Consider the following 23273-nt stretch of genomic DNA (forward strand, 5'->3'; position numbering starts at 1 on the left):
GCAGGAAAATTACCCTAGGGGTACATTGGCGAAATGCTGCTTTTTCCTAATGTGTGTTCTAGAGGATAAATGACCTTGATGAGTAATTCCCCGAGGGTGTGAGCGGCCCTAATTAGATGCAGTGGCTAATCTAGCTTTTTAAAAGCACTTGGGTGAAACCCTTCAGTGTGAATGGACAAAGAGAAATTCTTAGTTAAAAGTTCAAGAATTTCCATATCTTTACTATTGCTCAATAGCAAGTGTCCAACACTAACTGATGGGATGCTTGATTGCTGTGATACGTCAGCCTGCAAGTGCAGTGTGCACTTAAACACTTCTTAAAACCACTTGACTGGAGTCATTCCTTATAAAAAGCTGACTTTGGTCACTTCTGAAACCAGAGTAACATTCAACCCGATTCAGGGTTAATGGAAGGTGGAGGATGCTGGAGAAATTGAGTCGTGGGTTAGTTTAAATTTTGATTTGTAAGTGTCCAGGAAAAGAATGATGTATACTCTGCTCAAACCATGGGTCTAAGATTTAAGGTACCCTGCACAGTTGCCTCTTTACAATGGTGCTCAAATTTTAGCAGATCTAATCATAGAAATGTATGCCCAGAAGGGGGCCATTTGGCCCATGTCTGTGGCTGAAAGAGCTCTCCAGCCTAATCCCACTTTCCAGCTCTTGGTCTGTAGCCCTGTGGGTTACGGCACTTCAAGCGCACATCCAAGTACTTTTTAAATGTGATGAGGGTCTCCGCCTCGACCACCCTTTCAGGCAGTGAGTTCCAGACCCCCACCACCCTCTGGGTGAGAAATTCTCCTCCACTCCCCTCATTCTCCTACCAATTACTTTACATCTCTGCCCCCTGGTTATTGACCTCTGCAAAGGGAAATAGGTCCTTCCTATCCACTCTATCTAGGCCCCTCATCATTTAATACACCAAGTCTCCCCTTTTCCAAAGAAAACAACCCCAGCCTATCCAATCTTTCCTCATAGCTAAAATTCTCCAGCCCTGGCAACATCCTGGTAAATCTCCTCTGCACCCTCTCCAGTGTAATCACATCTCCTGTAATGTGGTGACCAGAACTGTACAGAAGAACATAAATCGGAGTTGGCCATTATGGCCCCTCAAACCTGTCCTGACATTCAATGAGATCATGGCCTCAACTCTCTACTTTCCTGCCTGCTCCCCGTAACCCTCGACTCCCCTGGAGCTCAAATATGTCTCTCTGCTGTGAATATGTTCAGTGACTCCACCTCCACAGCTCTCTGGGGTAGAGAATTCCAGATTCACGACCCTCTTGAGAAGAAATTCCTCCATCTCCATCTTAAATGGGCAACCCCTTACCTGAAACTGTGCCCCCTAGTTCTAGATTCCCCATGAGGGGAAACGTCCAGCCCCTCCGAATCTTGTTTCAATAAGATCACCTCCTTCTTCTAAACTCCAATGAGTATAGGCCCAACTTGCTCAACCTTTCTTCATAAGACAACCCCCTTCATCTCTGGAATCAACCTCGTGAACCTTCTCTGAACTGCCTCCCATGCAAGTATATCCCACTTTTTTTTTTTTTTTTTTTTTAAATAAAAGGAGACCAAAACTCTACGCAGTACTCCAGGTGTGGTCTCACCAGTGCCCTGTACAGTTGTAGCAAGACTTCCCTACTTTTATACTCCCCTCTGCAATAAAGGCCAACATTATATTTGCCTTCCTAATTACTTGCTGTACCTGCATGCTAACTTTTCGTGTTTCATGTACAAGGACCCTCGGATTCCTCTACCTCGGCATTATGTAGTCTCTCCATTTAAATATTTGCTTTTTATTTTTCCCACCAAAGTGGTTAACCTCTACTCCATCTGCCAAATTTTTGCCCATTCACTTAACCTATCTATATATTCCTTTGCAGAGTCTGTCCTCCTCAACTTGCTTTCCCACCTATCTTTGTATCATCAGCAAATTTGGCTACAGTACAGTCGTCCCTTCATCCAAGTCATTAATATAGATTGTAAATAGTTGAGGCCCCAGCACTGATCCTGTGGCACCCCACTAGTTAGTTTGCCAACTGGAAAATGACCCATTTATCCCAACTTAGCCAATCCTGTATCCAACCCTGTGAGCTCTTATCTTATGCAGTAACCTTTTATGTGGCACCTTATCGAATGCCTTCTGGAAATCCAAATACACTACGTCTACTGGTTCCCCTTTATCCACCCTGCTCGTTACATTCTCTCAACTCTAGTAAATTTGTCAAACACTATTTCCCTTTCATACAATCAAGCAGAATCAACATGGTTTTATGATTTTCTAAATGTCCTGATATTACTTTAATAATGGATTCCAGCATTTTCCCAATGACTGATGTTAGGCTAACTGGCCTATAATTTCCTGCTCTTTCCTCCCTCCAAATAGGGGTGTTACATTTGCAGTTTTCCAGTCCGCTGGGCCGCTCCAGAATCCAGGGAATCTTGGTAGATTACAACCAATGCATCCACTATCTCTGCAGCCACTTCTTTTAAGACCCTAGGATGTAGGCCATCGGGTCCAGGGGACTTGTTGGCCTTTAGTTCCATTAGTTTGCCTAGTACTCTTTCTCATGATGGCAGTAATGTTGGGTCCAATTTGGACTTCAACTTTGCAATCTTCAGCTGAACCTTGTCCCTGCTGTCACCATATTGACCAATTAACACCCCTAGAGGGGGAAATCAAACCAGGTTTGTTTTAGCAACTGATGACACTGTTTTATTCTTGTAATATGACACTGGTGAGGTGATATTAACCATTCCTTGCCCTGAAGGCAAGGAGTTGTGTAGTTCAGACCTGGTAGGGGTGGCAGGTTCCCTTCCATGAAGGACATTAGTGAACCAGTTGGGTTTTTGACAATCCAGCAGCTTGCATGGTATTTTCCTGATGCCAGCCCACTGATTTTTATTAAATTCCATTTCACAACGTGTCATTTTAAACTGGTTTGCTGGACTATAACTGTAACCTTTTGGATTGTGGAGAAACAAGGAGATGATTGATAATGTCCCAACTAATCTCAACAGCGATCCTGGTGTATAGTAAATGTTTGTCTAAACTAACTAAATCTATTTTCCAGCTTTGAAAGATGACATCTAGGAAGAAGGTTTTGCTGAAAGTCATCATCTTGGGAGATTCAGGGTAAGAATGCATTTTTATAATCCTATTAATTCTTGGTTCAGGTGACATTTTTAGTTGCTGTTTCCACATGAATAGAAAAGTGACCAGTTCTCCAGCTTGTCAAGTGTGGATTGCTTGTGTTATACTTGGAACAAGACTTGGAAGGTACTGCCCAATAATTGTGCTTGATTCACTTCACTTGGATACCTAGACACCAGCTCATCAGCTGTGCTCGTTTCACCAGCTGAGTCCAAAACCATGTGGAAGCTGAGAATCTTGGGTGAAGATGCAAGTTTCTTTTGTTCACTTTTTGCCTGTCTGTTCTGTCATCCCAAACTCTGTTGCCTGTGTCTTAACTCTCTAAGTCCTGTTCACCATCATCCCTGTGCTTGCTGGTACATTGGCTCCTGGTTATGGTTAAGTCAATGCCTTTTTTTTTAAATTCTCATCCTTGTTTTCAAATCCCTCCATGATCTTGCCCCTCCCTAGCTCTAACCTCCTCCAGCCCTTGGATATCTGCACTCTAATTCTGCCCTCTTGAGCATTCCTGATTTTATAATCGCTCCACCATTGGTGGCTGTGCCTTCTGTTTAGACCCTAAGCTCTGGAATTCCCTCTACCTCTTTCCTCAAGATTCTCCTTAAATCCTACCTCTTTGATCAAGCTTTTGGTCATCTGCCCTAACTTCTGGTTTTTTTTTTTACCTTCTCACACTCCTGTGAAGCACCTTGGGACATTTTACTATGTTAAAGGTGCTATATAAATAGTCGTTGAATATAGTTACGTGGCAAGAAGCTGGGGTTGTTCTCTTGGAGCAGGGAAGGTTGAAGGGAGATTTGATTAGAGGTGTTCAAAATTTTGAAAGGATTTGATCGAGTAAATAAAGAGAAACTGTTTCCAGTAGCAGAAGGGTCAGTAACCAGAGGACACAGATTTAAGGTAATTGGCAAAAGACCCAGAGGAGGTGGGGTCCAAAGTTTAGGCAGCAAGTTGTAATCTAGAATCCACAGCCTGAGGGTGGTGGAAGCGGATTCACCACTTTCGAAAGGGATTTAGATAAATACTTGAAGGAACAATTTGCTTGGCTATGGCGAAAGAGCACAGGAGTGGGATTATTTGCATCGCTCTTTCAAAGAGCTGACACTGGCACGATTGGGTGAATGGCCTCCTGCCCTGCGTCATTAGGATTCTATATAGGTATACTGTTCAACCCAGCTAAGGCTGATCTTAAGAACCAAGTAATTATAATACTCAGTGTTTAATCGTGTGCTGTTTTCACAGTGCTGGTAATGCATCGGTATCTGGCTTTACCTGTGATGCTTGGCAGTAGGAGTATTGCATTGCTGTGGTTTGGTTTTGGGCCTCTGCTTGATGCAGTCCAGTCCAAATAGTATCAAAGGCAATCTAGTTTGGCATCTATACAAGTCTGCATGAAGGAGGTGCTTGAGGCATCTTTAAACCATAAGCAGGAATGAGAATTGGGTTGGCGATTTACCAAAACTTAGTAAAGGGGGAAAGATTTGTCTGCCCTTTGATATTCTTAGCATATTGTACTAATTTACTGTTCACCATTCTAGCTGAACTGAATTCTGTACAGCTGGTTTCAATGGTAGTTTGGCTTGTTCAGGTTGTTGATGATTATACTGACTATTACTGGAAGGAAGTTTTTGCCATTCCTTTTCAACCTAAAAGAAAAACCAAGTTCTCTATCTGTACTTATTAATCTGGATTTACCTGATCTCTGCCATTTAATTTATACCTCCCAGGTTTCCCAATCATTGCTCTGAGCTTGTCTACACTATCTTTCAGAGCTGCCTTGCTCTTTGCACCTGTCCAGTACCTGTGGCTTCTCTGGGCATACTGAAATGTTCTGTCCAGTATATTATGCCTAGGTATGACCTCTGTAGCTTCGTACTCTACTGTGCTGGCTATATAGCCCAGCCAGAATTCTATTTCATCGCCATTGTGTCTAGATGTTGAAAGTAAAAACTGCTGGAAATGTGAAGTGAAAACAGCAGGTTCATAAAGTTGGTCAGTAAAGCCAACCTGGCCTTTTGGGGGGGAGTCTTTTGTCAGAAGTTGTGATGAATCACCTACACCTGGGACTGAAGGCAGCCATTTAAAGTGCCCATGCTGACTTTGTTAGAGCAATCCAAAACTAATCCTTGTTGCCCTGCTGTCTACCCATAGCCCTGTATCTTCTGATTTCAAATATTTGTCCAAATTTCTCTAGGTGCATTGGTCTCTGCTCCAACCACTCCCCATGACACAGCATTCCACTCTCCCAACAACTGCCACAGAAACAATTCTTGGTGCAGACTTTTTGAATTGATAACCTCTCGCCACTGACTTCCCCAAGCACAGGAAATAGTATTTCCTCATTCACCCTATTGCAACCCTTCATCATTTATTTAAAAAAAAAACCTTCAATCTACTTTGTAGCCTTCTCTGCTCCCAGTGGAAATAGTTCCAGTATCTCAAATCTCTTTTTTAAAACTATATATTGTTTTCCATCTTTGGTATTATCCAGTCGCATTTACGCTGTACACGCCCCATTGCTTTAATGCCCTTTTCTACAAATGGGGCACCCAAAATGCTGTGGCCAGACCATGGTGTTGTACAAATTTGTCATGACTATTTTACTCTTGTGCTCGTGGTTTTATCTATCGGTGATTATGTATTTGAATCCCCAGGTCTCTGTTCCTCCACACCCTTCATCTTTCCATTGAATGCATTCCTTGTTTGTTGTCCACAATTAACACTTGCCCACATGAGCTTTTCTGCCCATTCTGCTAACCACTGTCTTTCTGATGTCTCTCGCAGTCCTCCTCACTGCTTGTCAAACCTCGTATCCTCGGCATATTTTGACCCATGGAGTACACCACTTCCAACGCAGGCAAAATCCAATTGCCCAACTCTGTTCATCCTCTTACCATGTGCACAAACTTTTCATTGAACACCATCTGAAAATCCATATTCATTGCATCTACTGCATTCTCTCAGTCACTTATTTACCCAATTTAATTTATGACTTCCCTTAATGTACTGTCATTGATTAATCCATGCATTTTTAAATGTTCAGTAACTTTATGGATTTTAAGAGGTTTTCCCACAACTGGCATCAGACCAACTGCTCTGCCTGGTTGCAAATCCCCTCTGCTTCCTATGTTAGTATAGTTTCCTATTAACTGCTGGATCTCTAACGTCTCTGCTTCTCGGTTTCACTTACATTAAATTCACTTTGTTTTTTTTTCCCACCTTTCTATTGAGTTATTCCTTTACTGCTTGGTGCTGAGCATGCACTGACTAGCCTCTCTGCCTTTGTGCAGGCTGTTTTGAGATGCAGGATTGCAGTTGGAGAACTGTCTTTTTCATTCAGATTTGACTGCCAGATTGAGAAGGGGTGGTTTCTGGCACTTTCAGTGGGTGAGGCTACATGGCTCCCATCACATGGCACTAACTAGAAGGATGGCTTGTGTGAAAATATGTTGTCTGGGTACTACGGAGATTAAAGAAACTCTTATCTAGTCTGTGGTCGGTACCAATACTTGGTGTCAGTCCCAGTCATCAGAGAAGGAGGCCATCATCCTATCGTGCCTATGCTGACTCTTTGAAAGAGCAATCCAATTAGTTCCACTCCCCTGTTCTTCCCCATAGCCCAGCAAGTTTTTCCTTCAAACATTTACTCCATTCCCTTTTTTTTGAAGTTTCTGTTGAATCTGCTTCAACCGCCTTATCAGGCTGTGCATTCCAGATCATCAACTCGCTGCATTTATATATTAAATTCCACATGTCGCCTCTGGTTCTTTTTGACTCCCCTTGATTACCACCGAGAACCCGGAATTAAAATGTGTGCCTACCACTGAATCGTACAGACCAGGAACGCCCCAGCCTTGATGCCTGGTCTGGCTGCCTTTTTTATTTCAAGTCACGGTAATGGCATCTGGGGTTCAGGAGGTGGTGCAATGTTACTAATGGCAAGCCAGTGACTCCCTGCTGGAGGCGAGGGTGCTGGGGACATGACACTTGGATTTATATTGAACTTTGAGACTGCACTATAAATGCAATTGTTTCAGGCCCTGTGACACCAGTCATGTGATGTGTGACTAGTTGGTCTGTTTCTGGTAGTTGAGGGAAATGTTGGCCAGAGCAGTGCTTTGTGATCATTAGTCTAGGATGTTGGGTTTTAGTTATTCTTCATTGATCACTGAGTGAAGTGAGGCTTCTGATTAAAGCCTCTAGTGTGGGATGTTTTAGCACAGCCCTCTGGGTACATTAAAATTTAAATTTGCTGGCTTCATTTTTCCAGTGACAAGCTGAGCATTGTCTGGCTGCAGCTTTAGGAGCCTGTGTAATACTCGCTGCTGGAAAATCCACATTCAGTCAGTAGAAAACCTGTCTGAATACATTCTGGGGGAAACCAAGTGTAACAAAGGCTTGATGTTTGTTCAGTTGCAGTGTCGAAAGCCACAGATTAGGAAGGCAAGGCATTGCCGTGGTGTGTTCTTTACCCGTGGCTGTAACTGGAGCTGCAGCCTGTACATAAACAAATCTGACGTCATGCCTTCAAACCCAGCAAAACAAGTGGTGCATAATAAAATGGATTGCATTTCAAATGACAGTGCAGAGACTGATTGTGTCCCCTCTCTCCCCTCCTCAGTGTCTTATGCTGACCTAAAACTCTAGCCTTATCTCTGATGTAACCTTACCTTGAGGTGGTATGGTCATGAACAACAGCAATTGTCTTTTCTAAAAGGCAAAATTGAATTGCATTCAGAAACCTGATCCATTTCTTTAAGGCTGGTATCACATCCTGCTCTGTATATTGAGATGTCATTGGGTTACTATAACAAAGGCAGCTGACTGGTTTTTAATTTGGGGGTGGGGAGAGCATATGGACAGAATTGCAAAATCGAATCTCTGCAATCCCACACCATTAAAACTGAAGTTGACCATCTCCATACAGTGGCCCTCGCTCTAACCGGTACTGTGACTTCACCTGGTAAAGATTTATGTAGCACCATAGTGCAGTGACTTGTATAGGTAAACACAAGTCTCTGCACTAGCATGCCCCACTAACAGTCACTGCCCAGTTAATCAGGATATTAGCCAGGATACCAGGACAACTTCCTGCTTTTCTTTGAACTGTGCTGTGGAGTCTCTTAATCTCCACCTAAAAGGGAGGACCTCCATCTAATATCTTGCCTGAAGTGCTCACAGCAGTACGCTGCCTCTGTACTGAGTCACCCTAGTTTATACACTTGAGGGGTGGTGGATGGTCTGTGACCAGTGGTGAAACATAGAAACATAGAAGATAGGAGCAGGAGTAGGCCCTTCGAGCCTGCTCCACCATTCAACAAGATCATGGCTGATCAGCCCTACACCGACAGCCATCCCACCCAAGCTGTAACCCCACATATTTAATCCCCCCCCTAACACTAAGGGTCAATTTTTTTTATCATGGCCAATCAACCTAACCTGCACATCTTTGGACTGTGGGAGGAAACTGGAGCACCCGGAGGAAACCCACGCAAACACGGGGAGAATGTGTGGAGTTTGCACAGTCACCCGAGGCCAGATTTGAACCTGGGTCCCTGGCGCTGAGGCAACAGTGCTAACCACTATGCCACCGTGCATCAAACATCAAATAGTATCTGTAATGGTGACCATGAAACTACCAGATTGTCTGGGGGGAAAAACCCATCTGGTTCACTAATGTCTTTTTTTAGGGAAGGAAATTATCTGCCCTTACCCGGTCTGGCCTATGTGACTCCAGACCCACAGCACTGTGGTTGACTCTTAACTGCCCTCTGAAATAGCTGAGCGAGACACTCTGCTGTACTCAAGGCAGCAGCTCCCCCTGTTGAGGGTGATTAGGGATGGGCAATAAATGCTGGCCTTGCCAGTGACTCCCACATCCTGTAAATAAATTTTAAAAATAATTCTTTCACTGTTCCTCTTCAACTGTTGCTTGGGACTCTGTCCTTGAATACAGAAACTAAAGCACAGCTAGCAGGGCTGAAACCAGTTTTCATGGAAAAATGGGAAGAATTGCAGGTGATTCCAAAACACCACTAAAAATCCTGGAATTTGATTTAATAAAAAACAAAAAAAAAACTTTTCAGTCACCTGTAAAAATGCAACCCTGACAATTGGCTTTTGGCACATAGGAGCTCTGGGTTTGTTCAAACCTAGGTGAAGGCTCGAGGCTTGTAGTGCAGGGCACAGAGTTGCGCAGGAATAAAGCTAAGGAGAAAGTAGATCCCAGTTGTTTCTCGGGTGGAGGAGCCGAGACATTCCTCTGGTGCAACCAGCCCTGTGTAAATTGTGGCATTTGCAGTTAGTTTTGATGAGCATAAATCTTGAAATAAATAAGGGTGAAATCCGGATGGAATTGGGTCTGCTTGCCCTGCTCCAATTCTCTCTGCCCTCCAACTCCTTCCACCTGAAGACTAAGACCCACATGTGTCTCAGGCTCGTGTATAGAAAGCAGAACTGCCTCTTCTACAAAACCCCAGTGTGTCCATTTGTTGAGGGAAAAGGCCATTGTGATACTAAGTTGTTGAGAGAAATATTGCTGGTTTCACATCCCCATTTTAAAAGGTCCTGATCCTGCAAAACCACTTTGCAGTCAATGCCATAAATGTGAGATTTCACACTGTGCAAAACTGCTTGTAGCAGTTTCCTGCTCCACCCACAGTGCAGTTACTGCACTCCTATTCTTTAATTCTCTCTAACCCATTTTGCTTGCCATCTCCCTCCACCTTAAAGCATTGATAAAGCCTATATTTGAAAGTTTCTTATCCCTTGCCCCCCCCCCCTTCCTGTTCATCTGCATCCACATCATGTTAAATGCTGAAGTCTTTAGTGAGCTGTGTCTGAGTTTACATTAAAGTGCATTAGGTGTTACCTCCACTTTTCACCATGGCTCCTGTTCCCTTTCTCAGTGCTGACTCGCCACTGGGGTACAGTTCCACAGGCACCATCAGCCTTCTGGGGTCGCATGAAGAATAGTCCCTTGAAATGTCAGCACTGCATGTCACCCAGGCCTGGACTGATCTCCCCACTCTCCTTAGCCCAGGGTGCTGATGCCAATTCAGCCCTTGAGCAAACACTTTCATTCATTCAGTTGGATCATGACTGATCTGTACTTCAACTCTGTTTTATCTGCCTTGGTTCCATATCCCCTTGATATTCTTACCTAACACACATCTGTCCATCTCAGTCTTGAATTTGACTTTCTCTTCCCCCCCCCCCCCCCCCCCGGCCTTAAGGTTTTTGGGGGAGAGAATTCTAGATTTCCACAACCCTCCTGACATCACTCCTGAATGGTCTAGCTCTTATTTTAAGGTTATGCTCCTTGCCCTGGACTCTTCCCCACCAGAGGGAATAGTTTCTCTCCTCTACCCATCAACTCCTTTTTGATCATGTATAAACACCTCCATTAGATCAACCCTTACTCTTTTATGCTCAAGGAGTACAAGCCTAGTCTGTGCAACCTGTCTCCATTTAACCCTTTTAGCCCTGGTATCATCGACTGAGGCATTCCAAATCAACAGGTGATCTTCTGGTTCATGTGGCTCAGTCGCAGGCCATGCTGAATTTACTAAGCCTCTGAGCTCCATTCAATGTTGGCACTGTTGCCTCACAGCGCCAGGGACCCGGGTTCGAATCCGGCCTCGGGCGACTGTCTGTGTGGAGTTTGCACATTCTCCCCGTGTTTGCGTGGGTTTCCTCCGGGTGCTCCGGTTTCCTCCCACAGTCCAAAGATGTGCGGGTTTAGGTTGATTGGCTATGATAAATTGACCCTTAGTGTTAGGGGGATTAAATACGTGGGGATAGGGTGGGATATGTGTTGGTGTAGGGGTTACGGGGATCGGGTGGGATATGTGTCGGTGCAGGCTCGATGGGCCGAAATGGCCTCTATCTGCACACTGGGGGTTTCTGTGAATGTTACACTGGTCCTTGGTTGTATCTTGGTGTAAATCTGGGGACATTGAATGCTAGTGGGCCAACTTGTAGCCAGAACCTTGGGTGCATGAGGTGAAAGAGCAGTCATACTGTAACCTCTACTTAGTGTAATAAATTCCCAGTAGTTTCTGCACTTGGCACAGATTTAAGGCAAATTGTGTCTTGTGAAACTGCAACACCACACCTTGCTTACCAACATTTTTTGGTTATTCAGGGTAGGGAAGACCTCACTGATGAACCAGTATGTAAACAAGAAGTTCAGTAACCAGTATAAAGCAACAATAGGGGCAGACTTTCTAACGAAGGAGGTGATGGTGGACGATCGACTGGTGACCATGCAGGTAATGCTACACCACTTGTCTCATTCCTGGTCTGATTGCTTTTTACAGGGACTTGGTTTGGGGAGCTGGTAAAAGTCAACTCTCTGCTTCTAACTTTCTGTGTACAAACCCTTTTCTGGAGTTTGAAAATGTATCTACAACTTGAACTGGTTACAAATTTGATGGATGGTGGGATGCTAGTGCTGAACTTGAGGTGCTTAAAATGCTCTTCAAAGTTCCTATGAAGCTCCTTTGGGCAGGAGAGTGACTGCTTCTACTCCAGTTGATTTGCCATCTCTTTTGTTTTTTCCCCTTGCCCCAGTGCTGCATCTGTTTCTCGTCGGAAAGCAAGCCATTCTACTGTGGCTCAACTGCTTGAGCTCCAACTGGCAGACATCCTTAGTGGGGGCGGCCCATCAGTTTAAAATCTCCATCTGTTTGTTTGAGAAGTGGGCATCTTGCCACCCAGCTTCTGGCCTTCACTTGTTATGCTCCAATCCTTGTCCTACTTGTAGGCTCCCTTGCAGGTTTACAGATGTTGTTTTGTGACTAGTGACTTAATACAGACAACTTTTTTTAAATCCCAAGGCTCACTGGACATTGTGTATGAATTTAACCTTGATCCAGTATTTTGATCTAAAGATCAACTTTGTGCTTTATATCTTGAAATATTTAAGCTTAAACTGCGACTAAGTGTTGAAGCTATATTTTTAAAACTGTAGCACACTATTTTCCTCATTTAGATGTGTAATTCTTCCAGTTGAGCTTTTAGATTGTGTTTTGAACCTTGTGGAATGCTTGGGTGAAGTGGCTTGGTGATCGTCATTGATCTCTTGGCAAGACCTCTTGTAAACTGGGCATTTAAAGTTGATTTTTATAATTTTATAGATGCAGTGTTGCTGGGCTCCTCTCCAAGGGTCCAAAGGCTTTGAATTTGTGAATGGATTTTTAAACCTTGTGGTTCTTGTCTTCAGATCTGGGACACAGCAGGTCAGGAGCGGTTTCAGTCATTGGGAGTGGCGTTCTACAGAGGAGCTGACTGCTGTGTGCTGGTCTTTGATGTAACGGCGCCCAACACGTTCAAAACCCTCGATAGCTGGAGGGATGAGTTTCTCATTCAAGCTAGCCCGCGAGATCCAGAAAACTTTCCATTTGTTGTCCTTGGAAACAAGATAGACTTGGAAAACAGACAAGTATGTGTAGTCCCTTTTTGATATGTTCACTAGGTTGATTAAACTTGCTATCTTGATGCCTTTGGTCCCTCTATGCTATATTGTGACCTGGTGCTTGGCTTGCCACCATCTTTTTTTGAATGATTGCAGGACACTCTGCCACTCGACAGATTCTCTAATCTGTAGAGAATTTCTCCTTTGTTGCTTACGATTTTTTTGAACGTTGTTGCACTTTCACCCCCTCCTCTTCCTCCCCTGCCCATAAGCTTTTTAAATTCATGTTGGTGCTGGCAAGACTGGCATTTATTGCCCATCCTTGGTTGCCCTGACAACAGTGTGGCTTGCTAGACCACTTCAGAGGGCAGTTACAAATCAACCACATTTGGTGTGGGATTGCAGTCACCTATAGGCCCAGACTGGGTAAAGACAGGTTTCCTTCCCTGAGGGACATCCGTGAGCCAGTTGGGTTTTTGTGTCAATACGACAGCTTCATGGTCACATTTACTGAGACCAGGTTTTTTAATGAATTAAAATTCTCAAACTGCCCATGGTGGGTTTTGAATTGGCATTCTCTGGATTACTAGTCATAAGAACATAAGCAGGAGTAGGCCATAAGGCCCCTCTGGCCTGCTCTGCCATTCAATAGGATCATGGCTGATCCGAATCTAGACTCGCGTCCACTTCCCTGCCTCTCCCCGTAACCCCTAATTCCCTTATCTGCTAGGAAACTGTCTATCTCCATTTTGAATTTATTTAATGTTGCAGCTTCCGCAGCTCTCTGGGGTAGCAAATTCCATAGATTTACTACCCTGAGTGAAGAAGTTTCTCCATCTCCCTTTTGAAAGGGCAGCCCCTTATTCTAAGATTATGCCCCCTAGTTCTAGTCTCTCCCACTGCATCCACCTGATCAAGCCCCCTCACAATCTTATGTTTCGATAAGATCACCTCTCATTCTTCTGAACTCCAATGAGTAGAGGCCCAACCTACTCAACCTTTCCTCATACGTCAACCCCCTCATCTCTGGAATCAACCAAGTGAACCTTCTCTGAACTGCCTCGAGAGCAAGTATATCTTTTCTTAAATATGGAAACCAAAACTGCACACAGTATTCCAGGTGTGGCCTCACCAATACCCTGTGTAACTGCAGCAAGACTTCCCTGTTTTTATACTCCATCCCCCTTGCAATAAAAGCCAAGATTCCACTGGCCTTCCTGATCACCTGCATACTAACTTTTTGTGTTTCATGCACCAGGACCCCCAGATCCCTTTATACTGTAGCACTTTGCAGTTTCTCTCCATTTAGATAATAACTTGCTCTTTGATTTTTTTTTTCTGCCAGTGCATAACCTCACACTTTCCAACATTATATTGCATCTGCCAAATCTCTGCCCACTCACTTAGCCTGTCTATGTCCTTTTGCTGGTTTATGTCCTCCTCACTCACTGCTTTCCCTCCCATCTTTGTATCGTCGGCAAACTTGGATATGTTGCACTCGGTCCCTTCCTCCATCGTTAATATAGATTGTAAAGAGTTGGGGTCCCAGCACTGACCCCTGCGGAACACCACTAGTTACTGATTGCCAGCCTGAGAACGAACCATTTATCCCAACTGTTTTCTGTTAGCCAATCTTCCACCCATGCCTGGTTTTTAAATTTTTTTTTTTAATCTTGATCAGTAATCTTTTGTGTGGAACCTTGTCAAATGCCTTTTTGGAAGTCCAAATACACTACATCCACTAGTTCCCCTTTATCCACCCTGTATGTTACATCCTCAAGAATTTGAGCAAATTTGTCAAACATGACTTCCCCTTGATAAAACCATGCTGACTCTGTCCTATTAAATTATATTTATCCAAATGCTCTGTTACTGTTTCCTTTTAGTAATGGACTCCCAACAGTTTGCCAACCACAGATGTTAGGCTAACTGGTCTATAGTTTCCAGCTTTGTCTACTTCCCTTCTTAAATAAGGGTGTTACATTAGCAGTTTTCCAATCTGCCGGGACCTTTCCTGAATCCAGGGAGTTCTGGAAAATAATCACCAATGCATCCACAATCCCTACTGCCACTTCTCTCAGACTCTAGGATGTAGGCCATCAGGTCCAGGGGATTTATCTGCCTTAAGTCCCATTATTTTACCGAGTACCATCTCCTTAGTGATTTTAATCGTGTTTAGCAGCTCCTCCTCACCCCCCCCCCCCCCCCCCCCTTGCCCCCTGTTTGTCCAGTGTTGGGATATTTTGTGTCCTCTACTGTAAAGACTGATACAAAATATTTGTTCAGCGTCTTTGCCATCTCCATGTTCCCCACCGCTAGTTTCCCAGTCTCATCCTCTAAGGGACCAATGTTCACTTTAGCCACCCTTTTTTATATAGCTGTAGAAACTCTTGCTAGCTGTTTTTATATTTTTTGCTAGTTTACTTTCATAATCTCTCTTCCCTTTCTTAGTTATTGTTTGCTGGCTTTTAAATGCTTCCCAATCTTCTATCCTCCCACTAGATTTGGCTACTTTATATGCCCTTGTTTTCAGTCGGATACTATCCTTTATTACTTTACTAAGCCACGGATGGCTTTTTTTTTACTCCTTTTTCCTCAGTGGAATATATTTTTATCTTGAAAGATGTGAAATATCTCCTTGAATGTAGACCACTGCTTGTACCGTCTTACACTTTAATCTGTTTTCCCAGTCCACTTTAGTCAATTCTACTCTCATACCTTCATAGTCTCCTTTTTTATTTAAGCTCAGTACACTGGTTTGAGATCCAACTCTCTCACCCTCAAACTGAATTTGGAATGCAACCATAATATGGTCACTCATTCCAAGGGGATCCTTTACTAGGACATTTTTTATTAATCCTGTCTCATTACACCGGACCAATCTAAGATTGCCTGCCCCCTGGTTGGTTCAGTTACATACTGCTCAAGGAACCTGTCCCTAATACACTCAATGAACTCTTCCTCAAGGCTGCCATGCCCAATTTTTGATTAGTCCAGTCAATATGAAAGTTAAAATCCCCCATGATTATAGCTGTTCCCTTATTACAAGCCCCAACTATTTCCTTATTTATACACTGACCAACAGAGTTGCAACTGTTAGGAGGCCTATAGACTACGCCCACTAGTGACTTTTTCCCCTTATTCCTTATCTCCACCCAAACTGTTTCACTATCCTGATCCTTTGACCCAATATCATTTCTGACTATTGCAATGATTCCATCCTTGATTAACATAGCAACCCCACCTCCCTTTCCTTCCTGTCTGTCCTTCCTAATTGTCAAATACCCTTGTATGTTTAGTTCCCAGTCATGATCATCTTGCAGCCATGTTTCTGTAATTGCACCAGATCATACCCATGTGTAGTTATTTGCACCGTCAACTCGTCTATTTTGTTACAAATGCTGCGTGCATTCAGATAAAGAACTTTCAAATGTTTTCTGGCAATTTATTCCTGCTTTTACCCCTTTTACTACTTTTATCTTTATACATTCTGTCCCTTCCTGACACGCTCTGGTTTTTAATTCCCCCACTGCTACCTTGCTCTATTGCCTTCTCCGCTGTCATTTTTATTTTTCGTGCTCATAAAACCTCTCCCCCCAACTAATTAGTTTACAGCCCTAGTTATTCTAGCAAGTATGCTACTGTACAAATTGGAAAAATGTTGGGCTGAAGTGACATTTGTGCCAGATAATGAACAGCTTAAACAAGAGCAAGCCCAGCTATCTCCCCTTGACCTTCAATAGCACACTTGCTAGGTTCCCCCACCAACATCTGAGGGAGTCCCTATTGAGCAGCTGAACTGGACCAGCCACATCAACAGGGCTGGGTATCCTGTGACAAGTGGCTCTCCTCCTGACCCTCAAAGCCCCTCTGCCATCTACACAGCTCATCAGGTGTGTAAATGAAACACTCGCCACTCACCTGGCTAGCTGTTCACTCAGTGCCCTGCCACTGGATTCAGTATCCACCACTGGCTGCAGGATGCACTGTAGCAGCGCATCCCTCCCCTGTGACCTGTACCATTTAATAAGATTAGCAATTTGGGAACACTATCCCTTCCCAGTTCCCCCCTCCTAATCACACACTATGCTGATCTGGATTTTTAGTGCCATTCCTTCATTGTCATGGGTCAGAATCCTGGAATCCCCCATCTAAGACCAATACCACAAGGGCTGCAGCAATTTGGAGAAGGCCCTCCACCCTGTTCTCAGGGCAACTAGGGATGGGCAATAAATGTGGGCGACACAGGCAAGCCTACGTCCCAAGAAAACAAACCCCTCGGCAGTGTAGGGATTGAGGCTACAACCCTCCAGACATGCCTGCACTGAGCAATGGTACTATGAAAACTTGTTTCTTCTAATACTGCAAATGTTATTTGCTGTTGACATATCTCTTCTCTTCCACCAGGTCACCACAAAAAGGGCACAGGCATGGTGTCAGAGCAAAAATAATATCCCATACTTTGAAACCAGTGCAAAGGAGGCAATAAATGTGGAACAGGCTTTTCAAACAATTGCACGGAATGCACTTAAACAGGTACAATCCGCAGTACTCGGCCTGCTTCTTTCTATTATTCATTCTGGCTGTGGAACTAGTACATGGGTAGTTCTAAACTGCACATAGTTGTCATGAGATGGGATATTCACAAGCACAGCTTTCTCATGAGGCATAGGGAAGAGATTGAGTGATCCTAACACAGCAGTCTGGCAGAATTGCCTTATTTGGTGTTCTCCATCCTCCCAAGCTTTTTAGTACCTTGCATGAGTGGAACACAAAGCATAGCATAGGAACTTAATCCTTCAGATGGTCCTCTACCATTTACAGCTTTGCTCAAATGTCTGGGTCTGGTTAACTTGTGAAATTCAGCAGTCTTCTCTGCAGACTAGTTTGTGCTGTTCTCTGAAGGCATGGGTACATTGGTGAGTTGGACTCCCTTCCCCCCTCTTTATTGCTGATTTTTTTTTTTTGCCTCTTCCTATACCATCTGTCCTTGTCACATCTGGGACAGCTCGACTAATTGGAGCTAAATTACAAGTGGTCATTTTAACTATCCAATCTCCTTGGGGCTTTGAACAGAGAATTGTCATCCATCTGTCCACCCTGAATCCAACAAACCTCCCAGAGGAGGGAACGAATTGGGCAGTGAGCCATTTCACTTTGATCATCAATGCCTTTTTTTTTTTTTGCTTTCCCCCCCTCCTGCTGTGTAGTTTTAAATGCTCGTGCCTTGAGTTTCACGTCCCAGTTTAGATTGGGTGCAGAGAAGGGTAAGAGTACAAATGACACTGTTGTACTTTTTTTGGTGCCGTGCTCAAATCGTCAAACTCATTGGTGTCCCTTTCACTACATATAGTTTATAACACCATGTGAGAAATTGTACAAGGTGCTCTTAAAATCTGTCACTTCCCCTATCCTGCATTGAATCGTCTCCGTTCAGTACTCCTTCCTGCTGAGCAAGTCATGGGCCTTGATTGACTGACTTTCCTTCTTGCTGAGGTTGCCCTTTCACCTTGAACCAGTAAGGGCTGGCATGGCACTTGTTGTCACTACTGGCCTATGCCCATTCTCCTCTGCCACCTTCTCCACCTTGCAACGCTGCCCCTCTCCTGCCCTTCCCACCTCCATGATTGTGCTTGCCCTCCAGGCTCTGGTATTTCCTTGCTGCAGTCTCCATTCTCTGGCATTGTAAGTTTTCAGTGCAGAAGGGGACCCATTCAGCCAATGCCTGCTGTTGCTAGCTCCAAATCTGAGCTGCCTGTTCTAATCCTGTTTCTCTGCACCTTTTTTAAGAGTTTCAGATTCTTGCATTCTTCACTTTCTGCCCTGCTTCAATTTGGTGCTGATAGACATTTGATATTCCCTCTAACCATGTTTCTATTATTGGTATGTGAAGAACACTAGATCCTATCCAGATGCCAGGGACACCAATTACATCTTGATCTACTGTCTGCTTTCTAGCATTCAGCCATCCCTCTATCCATTTTACCTTTCACATTTTTGTACCATGGGCTGCTGATCTCATGTGGCACCATTAGTCCAAATAGTCCATATTCACTGAATTCCAATTGCCTTCTCTGTAAATTCCTCTTGATACATTTTGGTAGGAAGAAAGAGGGTCAATATAAACTAAAGGGGGTGCATGAAGAGACCTGGGGGTATGTGCACATTGTTTGCAGAGGGCAGGTTGAGCAAGCAAAGCCTATGGAATCCTGGGCTTTGTAACTAGAAGCCCAGACTACAAAAGCAAGGAGGTTATGATAAACTTTTATAAAACACCGGTTCGGCCACAATTGGAGTATTGTGCCCAATTCTTGGCACCGCACTTTAGGAAGGATGTGAAGGTCTTGGAGAGGGTGCAGAAAAGATTTACAAGGATGATTCTGGGAATGAGAGACTTCAGTTACGTAGATAGACTGGAGAAGCTGAGGTGGTTCTCCAGAGTAGAGAAGATTGAGAGGAGATTTGATCGAGGTGCTCAATCATGAGGGGTCAAGATGGAGAAACTGTTCCCATTGGCAGAAGGGTCGAGAACCAGAGGATGGATTTATGGTGATTTGACAAAAGAACCAAAGGCGACATGAAGTTTTTTTACACAGCGAGTGGTTGATCTAGAATTCACTGCCTGAGGGTGGTGGAGGCAGACTCATCACTTTCAAAAGGGAATTGGATAAGTACCTGAAGGGGAGATTTGCAGGGCTACGGAGTGGAAGGAGCTGAAGTGCTCGTGCAGAGAGCCGGCACGGACTTGTGCTGTAACAATTCTGATTCTATGATTCTAATTTGCTTTAAATGAGCCCAGCATGACCACCTCTGTAGAGCTGTCTGCTCAGCCTATACCTTCCTTGGTGTTGTCTTATCCATTCTTGTCTCTAGCAGTTCTCTTCTACTGAGGTTGCCTGGTGTATTCCTGTCCCTGTTTTAACCAGGATGTGACACTTTCCACCTTCTGGTACACTTCCTGTTTGCAAAGATTTCTCACTTCTGATTTAGTGCCTCTGCAGTGCTGTCATTAATCTGTTCTGGAGTGTAGACTGCCTGGATCTGGTGACTGTTTTAAGCCCCACTCTTTGTTTAAAAATATATATATATTCGCTTGCACTCATTCACTGTCTCCACTCGCACATTTGACTATCCTATTTGGTATCCTGCTCAAAGCTCTTTATCCTTGACTTTTTTTTTGACTGCTTGATCCTTATTTTGCTTGTTTGGTATTCCTGGTTTTCTGTCAGTCTGCTCCTTTGTATGATCTAATATTTATTCATGGAAAATGTTCTGCCTTTGCCCCCACATTCGTTGCCCCCCCCCCCCCCCTCATATTCCTGGTCCGAATGTTTAGTTTGTAGCCAACCCAGGTCACTTGTCCTGGTTCATTAACCACACCAGATTTAGCACTGCCTCTTTGTTGTATTCCAAATCAGTACAAGTTCAACATTCAGAACTATCTTCTGTAAACCTCACCCAGAATCTGGCACTCTTGCTGGATGAAGTCCCCCATTATTGCTTCTAATGAAGCTTTGAATTGTCTACACACTTCTTCCTATTTGGCAGTCTGTCTAATTGCAGTACCCCAATTTCTTGAGACACACTCCAAATACCCTCTACCAAGCATCTTTTTAGTGCTGTGATTGTCCTTTGGTGCCTTCCTTTCTCTACACTACAGCCAAGAATGTAGTTCCTTGCTCTGGCAGAGGACAATTTCTGTCAACTGACATTCTGGCTCTAATTCATGCTTCTAGTTCCCTGGTTTTTATCACCAATGCTTTTCCTGCTTGTGTGTATATAAACATTCAGCCTTGTCACTTGTGCTCCACAGCTCTCCTTCATCCTAATACTCCTATTCCTTAGTTTTCATATTGAAGCTTCAGGTCCTGCTCCTATCTTCTATGTATATGTTCCAATGTTAGTGGAAGGTGAAGGCAGGATAGGATTGACTTACTGCTGGGATAATATTTGAATGGATGAGTGCTGGGACTTTCCAGTCTAAGTCTCCTGTCTTGATCCCTTCCTGACCCAACTCCACTAGCCACCCAGTTTCCTTTCTTGCACTCCCTGGCTTCCTAACTGCCTGTCGTCCCTGTGTGCTTTGCTCTTCAAGTAGCTTTCAATCTGTAATTTGAAAAGTCCGTGTCCTTCCATTCCTAAACTCCCCTTTTTTTGATGACTTAACCTACATCGTACCTTCCTGTGCCTCCCTCCACTTCACCTCAATCTAAAGGTGAGCATCTGGACAACCTTGCTTCCAAAAAAATCAAGGCCAGGTGCTCAACTGTCTATCCCCACCTCTTCACCCTGCTCCTAATGCTGTCTCCTCCCACCCCACCCCCTTGCATTTTTGCAGCCACTTTCTTGCCCCCTCAACCCTATCCAAAGTCTCTTCAATGAAGCCTGCCCTGCCCAGCTCCTGACTACCCAATTTGTTAACATCCTAGCTGCTGTCTTCACCTTTTTGTTAAAGCCCACCTGATGCCACCCCACGTCTAACCAATCCTTGAATGAGTCATTGCCACCCAACTATGCACTCATCCTATTGGGCAGCCACTAATATGGGTTATGACTGAGCAATGTCTGCCATGGTTAATCACTCATTCTCCCCTACTCCTTGTGGCTCCACTTGTGTCCCAACACATTCACTACATCTCGGTGGTTTATTGTCCCATGCCATTGGTCCACTCTGGTGTGCCTCATCCTGGTGTTCCTCCCTCTTTATTTACCTAATGACATCAGGTCAATGAATTAAATCATGCCCAACTCTGCCACTGCTGTAGACATCAAAGTTACTGGCTGCCTTTTGGACAAGTCCTGGTGAACCAATTTCCTTGGGCTCAGTGCTACCAAATTCTATTTTGACTCCTGTATGTAGCTAATGGCTCTGCCCAGCTGCATTGGAGGTGGTGAGGATTCTTGCATGTGCACACAGGTGTGCTAACTGCTGATACAGAATCGAGCTTCTGTACCAAAGATACTAGTTTTACATATTGTGTGCATTGCCTTGTTAATTTGTAGCCTGAGTTGAGACTTGATCTGATCTGTCTCCTAGGAAACTGAAGTGGAACTCTACAACGAATTCCCAGAACCAATCAAACTAGACAAGAATGACCGGGCAAAGACTTCAGCGGAGAGTTGTAGTTGCTGAGTGTGGAAGGGAATAGTTTCCACGAACCAGGCCTTTGACACCAGTCCTCATCCTGCCCTTCCCCCTTCCTCTGACCACAAGCCAAGATTCCTTCATGCACATTACATAGTGCCCGTGTGTGCACAAGGGAGAGCTGCGTCTAATTAGCAGACCTGTTGTATAACATTGGAAGGAAAAAAAAACATGTGTATACTGAACTAAGTTTATTGTCTGAAGACCCGTGTTTTACAATTGTACTGTAAAATGAATAATTAAAAATGATTTTTAAAAGTCTCCTGTCCTGAGAGAACTGGAAATGGCCAGAGTTCTCCACAAATCCTCTTCAAAGCCCGTTATTGAACCCGGTTCTTGGAGATGACTGAGGAAAGCCATCTTGGTGTGGATTGTGTTCACCCCGTTCCTTATCCGCTCCCTCTTTAGTCTTGTGCAGTGCCTCCCAGATCACTGAGTAAGCCCATTTTTAAACCCATGAATTGTACTTTGAACTGATTCAATCTTGGGATAAGGAGAATGACATGGTAAATGGGCACCTGCAATTCCTGGGAGACTGCATAACCGGTCCAAAATATTTTATTGGCAGTTAAAACTAAATGCTGAAAGTAACTTTGGTCCAATATTCTGTAACCAGATTTATCTCAACTGCTTAATCTCAGCATCTGGGTTTTTTCAGTTTATAAGTGTTCTTAAATTGATTTACTTAACATGCTTGATGTACTGTATGCAAAAATCAGTATTAAGTTGATTTAGAAGTTGACTTTTGCCTGTAGCTACCCATGGATGAGATTAGTAACCAAGTTACTTCTGAACAGACTTGCTAATAGCATGTCTGGTACTAGTGACAACTTGCCAAAGTTACTGGTCTTGCTTCATAGCTTACAAAATTCCAACACTTCTGTGTACTTCCTTTTCTTAAGGTTCACATTCTAGTAAGTGGGATGAATAATTTCTGTAAATCATGCGGATATTGCCAATAAAAGAACAGGAGTGATTTGGTGTGTGGTGCTTCCATTTTTGGTGTTACATGTTCATCCAGTCTCAATACATCAGGAGGAGACACAAGACCAGAAAACACCATCTTCCGATTAGGCACTTTACAGCCTTCCAGACTCCATATCGAGTTCAACAATTTCAGATCATAACCTCGGCCCCTATTACATTTTCACTTATATTTTATCCACCCCTTTGTTTTGATTTTTCCCTTCCTCCCTTTTTTTTCTCTCCCACATGGCAGCTGTTTCCCATTCTGCCAGAACATGTCACACCTAATCTAGAGCTGTCTTTTGTCTCTTTACTAGTCCTATCACCATCTTGTCTGGTTTTGAATACCTCTTAATGTCTCTACTTTTGTTCTCTCCCAGCCCTGCCTTCGATCTCTCCCAGCCCTGCCTTCGATCTATTTCATTTCCTTTCCAGTTTTGAAAAAGGGTTTCGACCCGAAACGTCGACTCTAATTTCTCTCCACGGATGTTGCCTGGCCTGCTGAGTTTTTCCAGCACTGTTATTTTGGATTTCCAGCATCTGCAGTATTTTGCTATTGTACCAGAAAAGACTTGGTCCATCTAGCT

General features: G+C 43.9%; 1 protein-coding gene across 2 annotated transcripts in view; it reads left to right on the top strand.

Moving 5' to 3' along the window:
- The window catches only part of rab7a (RAB7a, member RAS oncogene family), a 42315-nt gene extending 19618 nt beyond the window's left edge, over window positions 1-22697 (top strand). For both annotated transcript variants that reach the window (XM_086002125.1, XM_086002126.1), the window contains exons 2-6: window positions 3078-3139; window positions 11304-11430; window positions 12384-12602; window positions 16983-17111; window positions 21613-22697. In XM_086002125.1, the coding sequence (XP_085858251.1) occupies window positions 3087-3139; window positions 11304-11430; window positions 12384-12602; window positions 16983-17111; window positions 21613-21708 (624 nt within the window). In that variant the 5' untranslated portion in view covers window positions 3078-3086 and the 3' untranslated portion in view covers window positions 21709-22697. The remainder of the gene's footprint in view (window positions 1-3077; window positions 3140-11303; window positions 11431-12383; window positions 12603-16982; window positions 17112-21612) is intronic.
- The last annotated feature ends 576 nt before the right edge of the window (window positions 22698-23273 follow it).

The sequence above is a fragment of the Somniosus microcephalus genome, chromosome 11 (genome assembly GCF_052327205.1).
Source record: "Somniosus microcephalus isolate GS21.2 chromosome 11, FLI_Smic_1.0, whole genome shotgun sequence".
Taxonomy (NCBI): domain Eukaryota; kingdom Metazoa; phylum Chordata; class Chondrichthyes; order Squaliformes; family Somniosidae; genus Somniosus; species Somniosus microcephalus.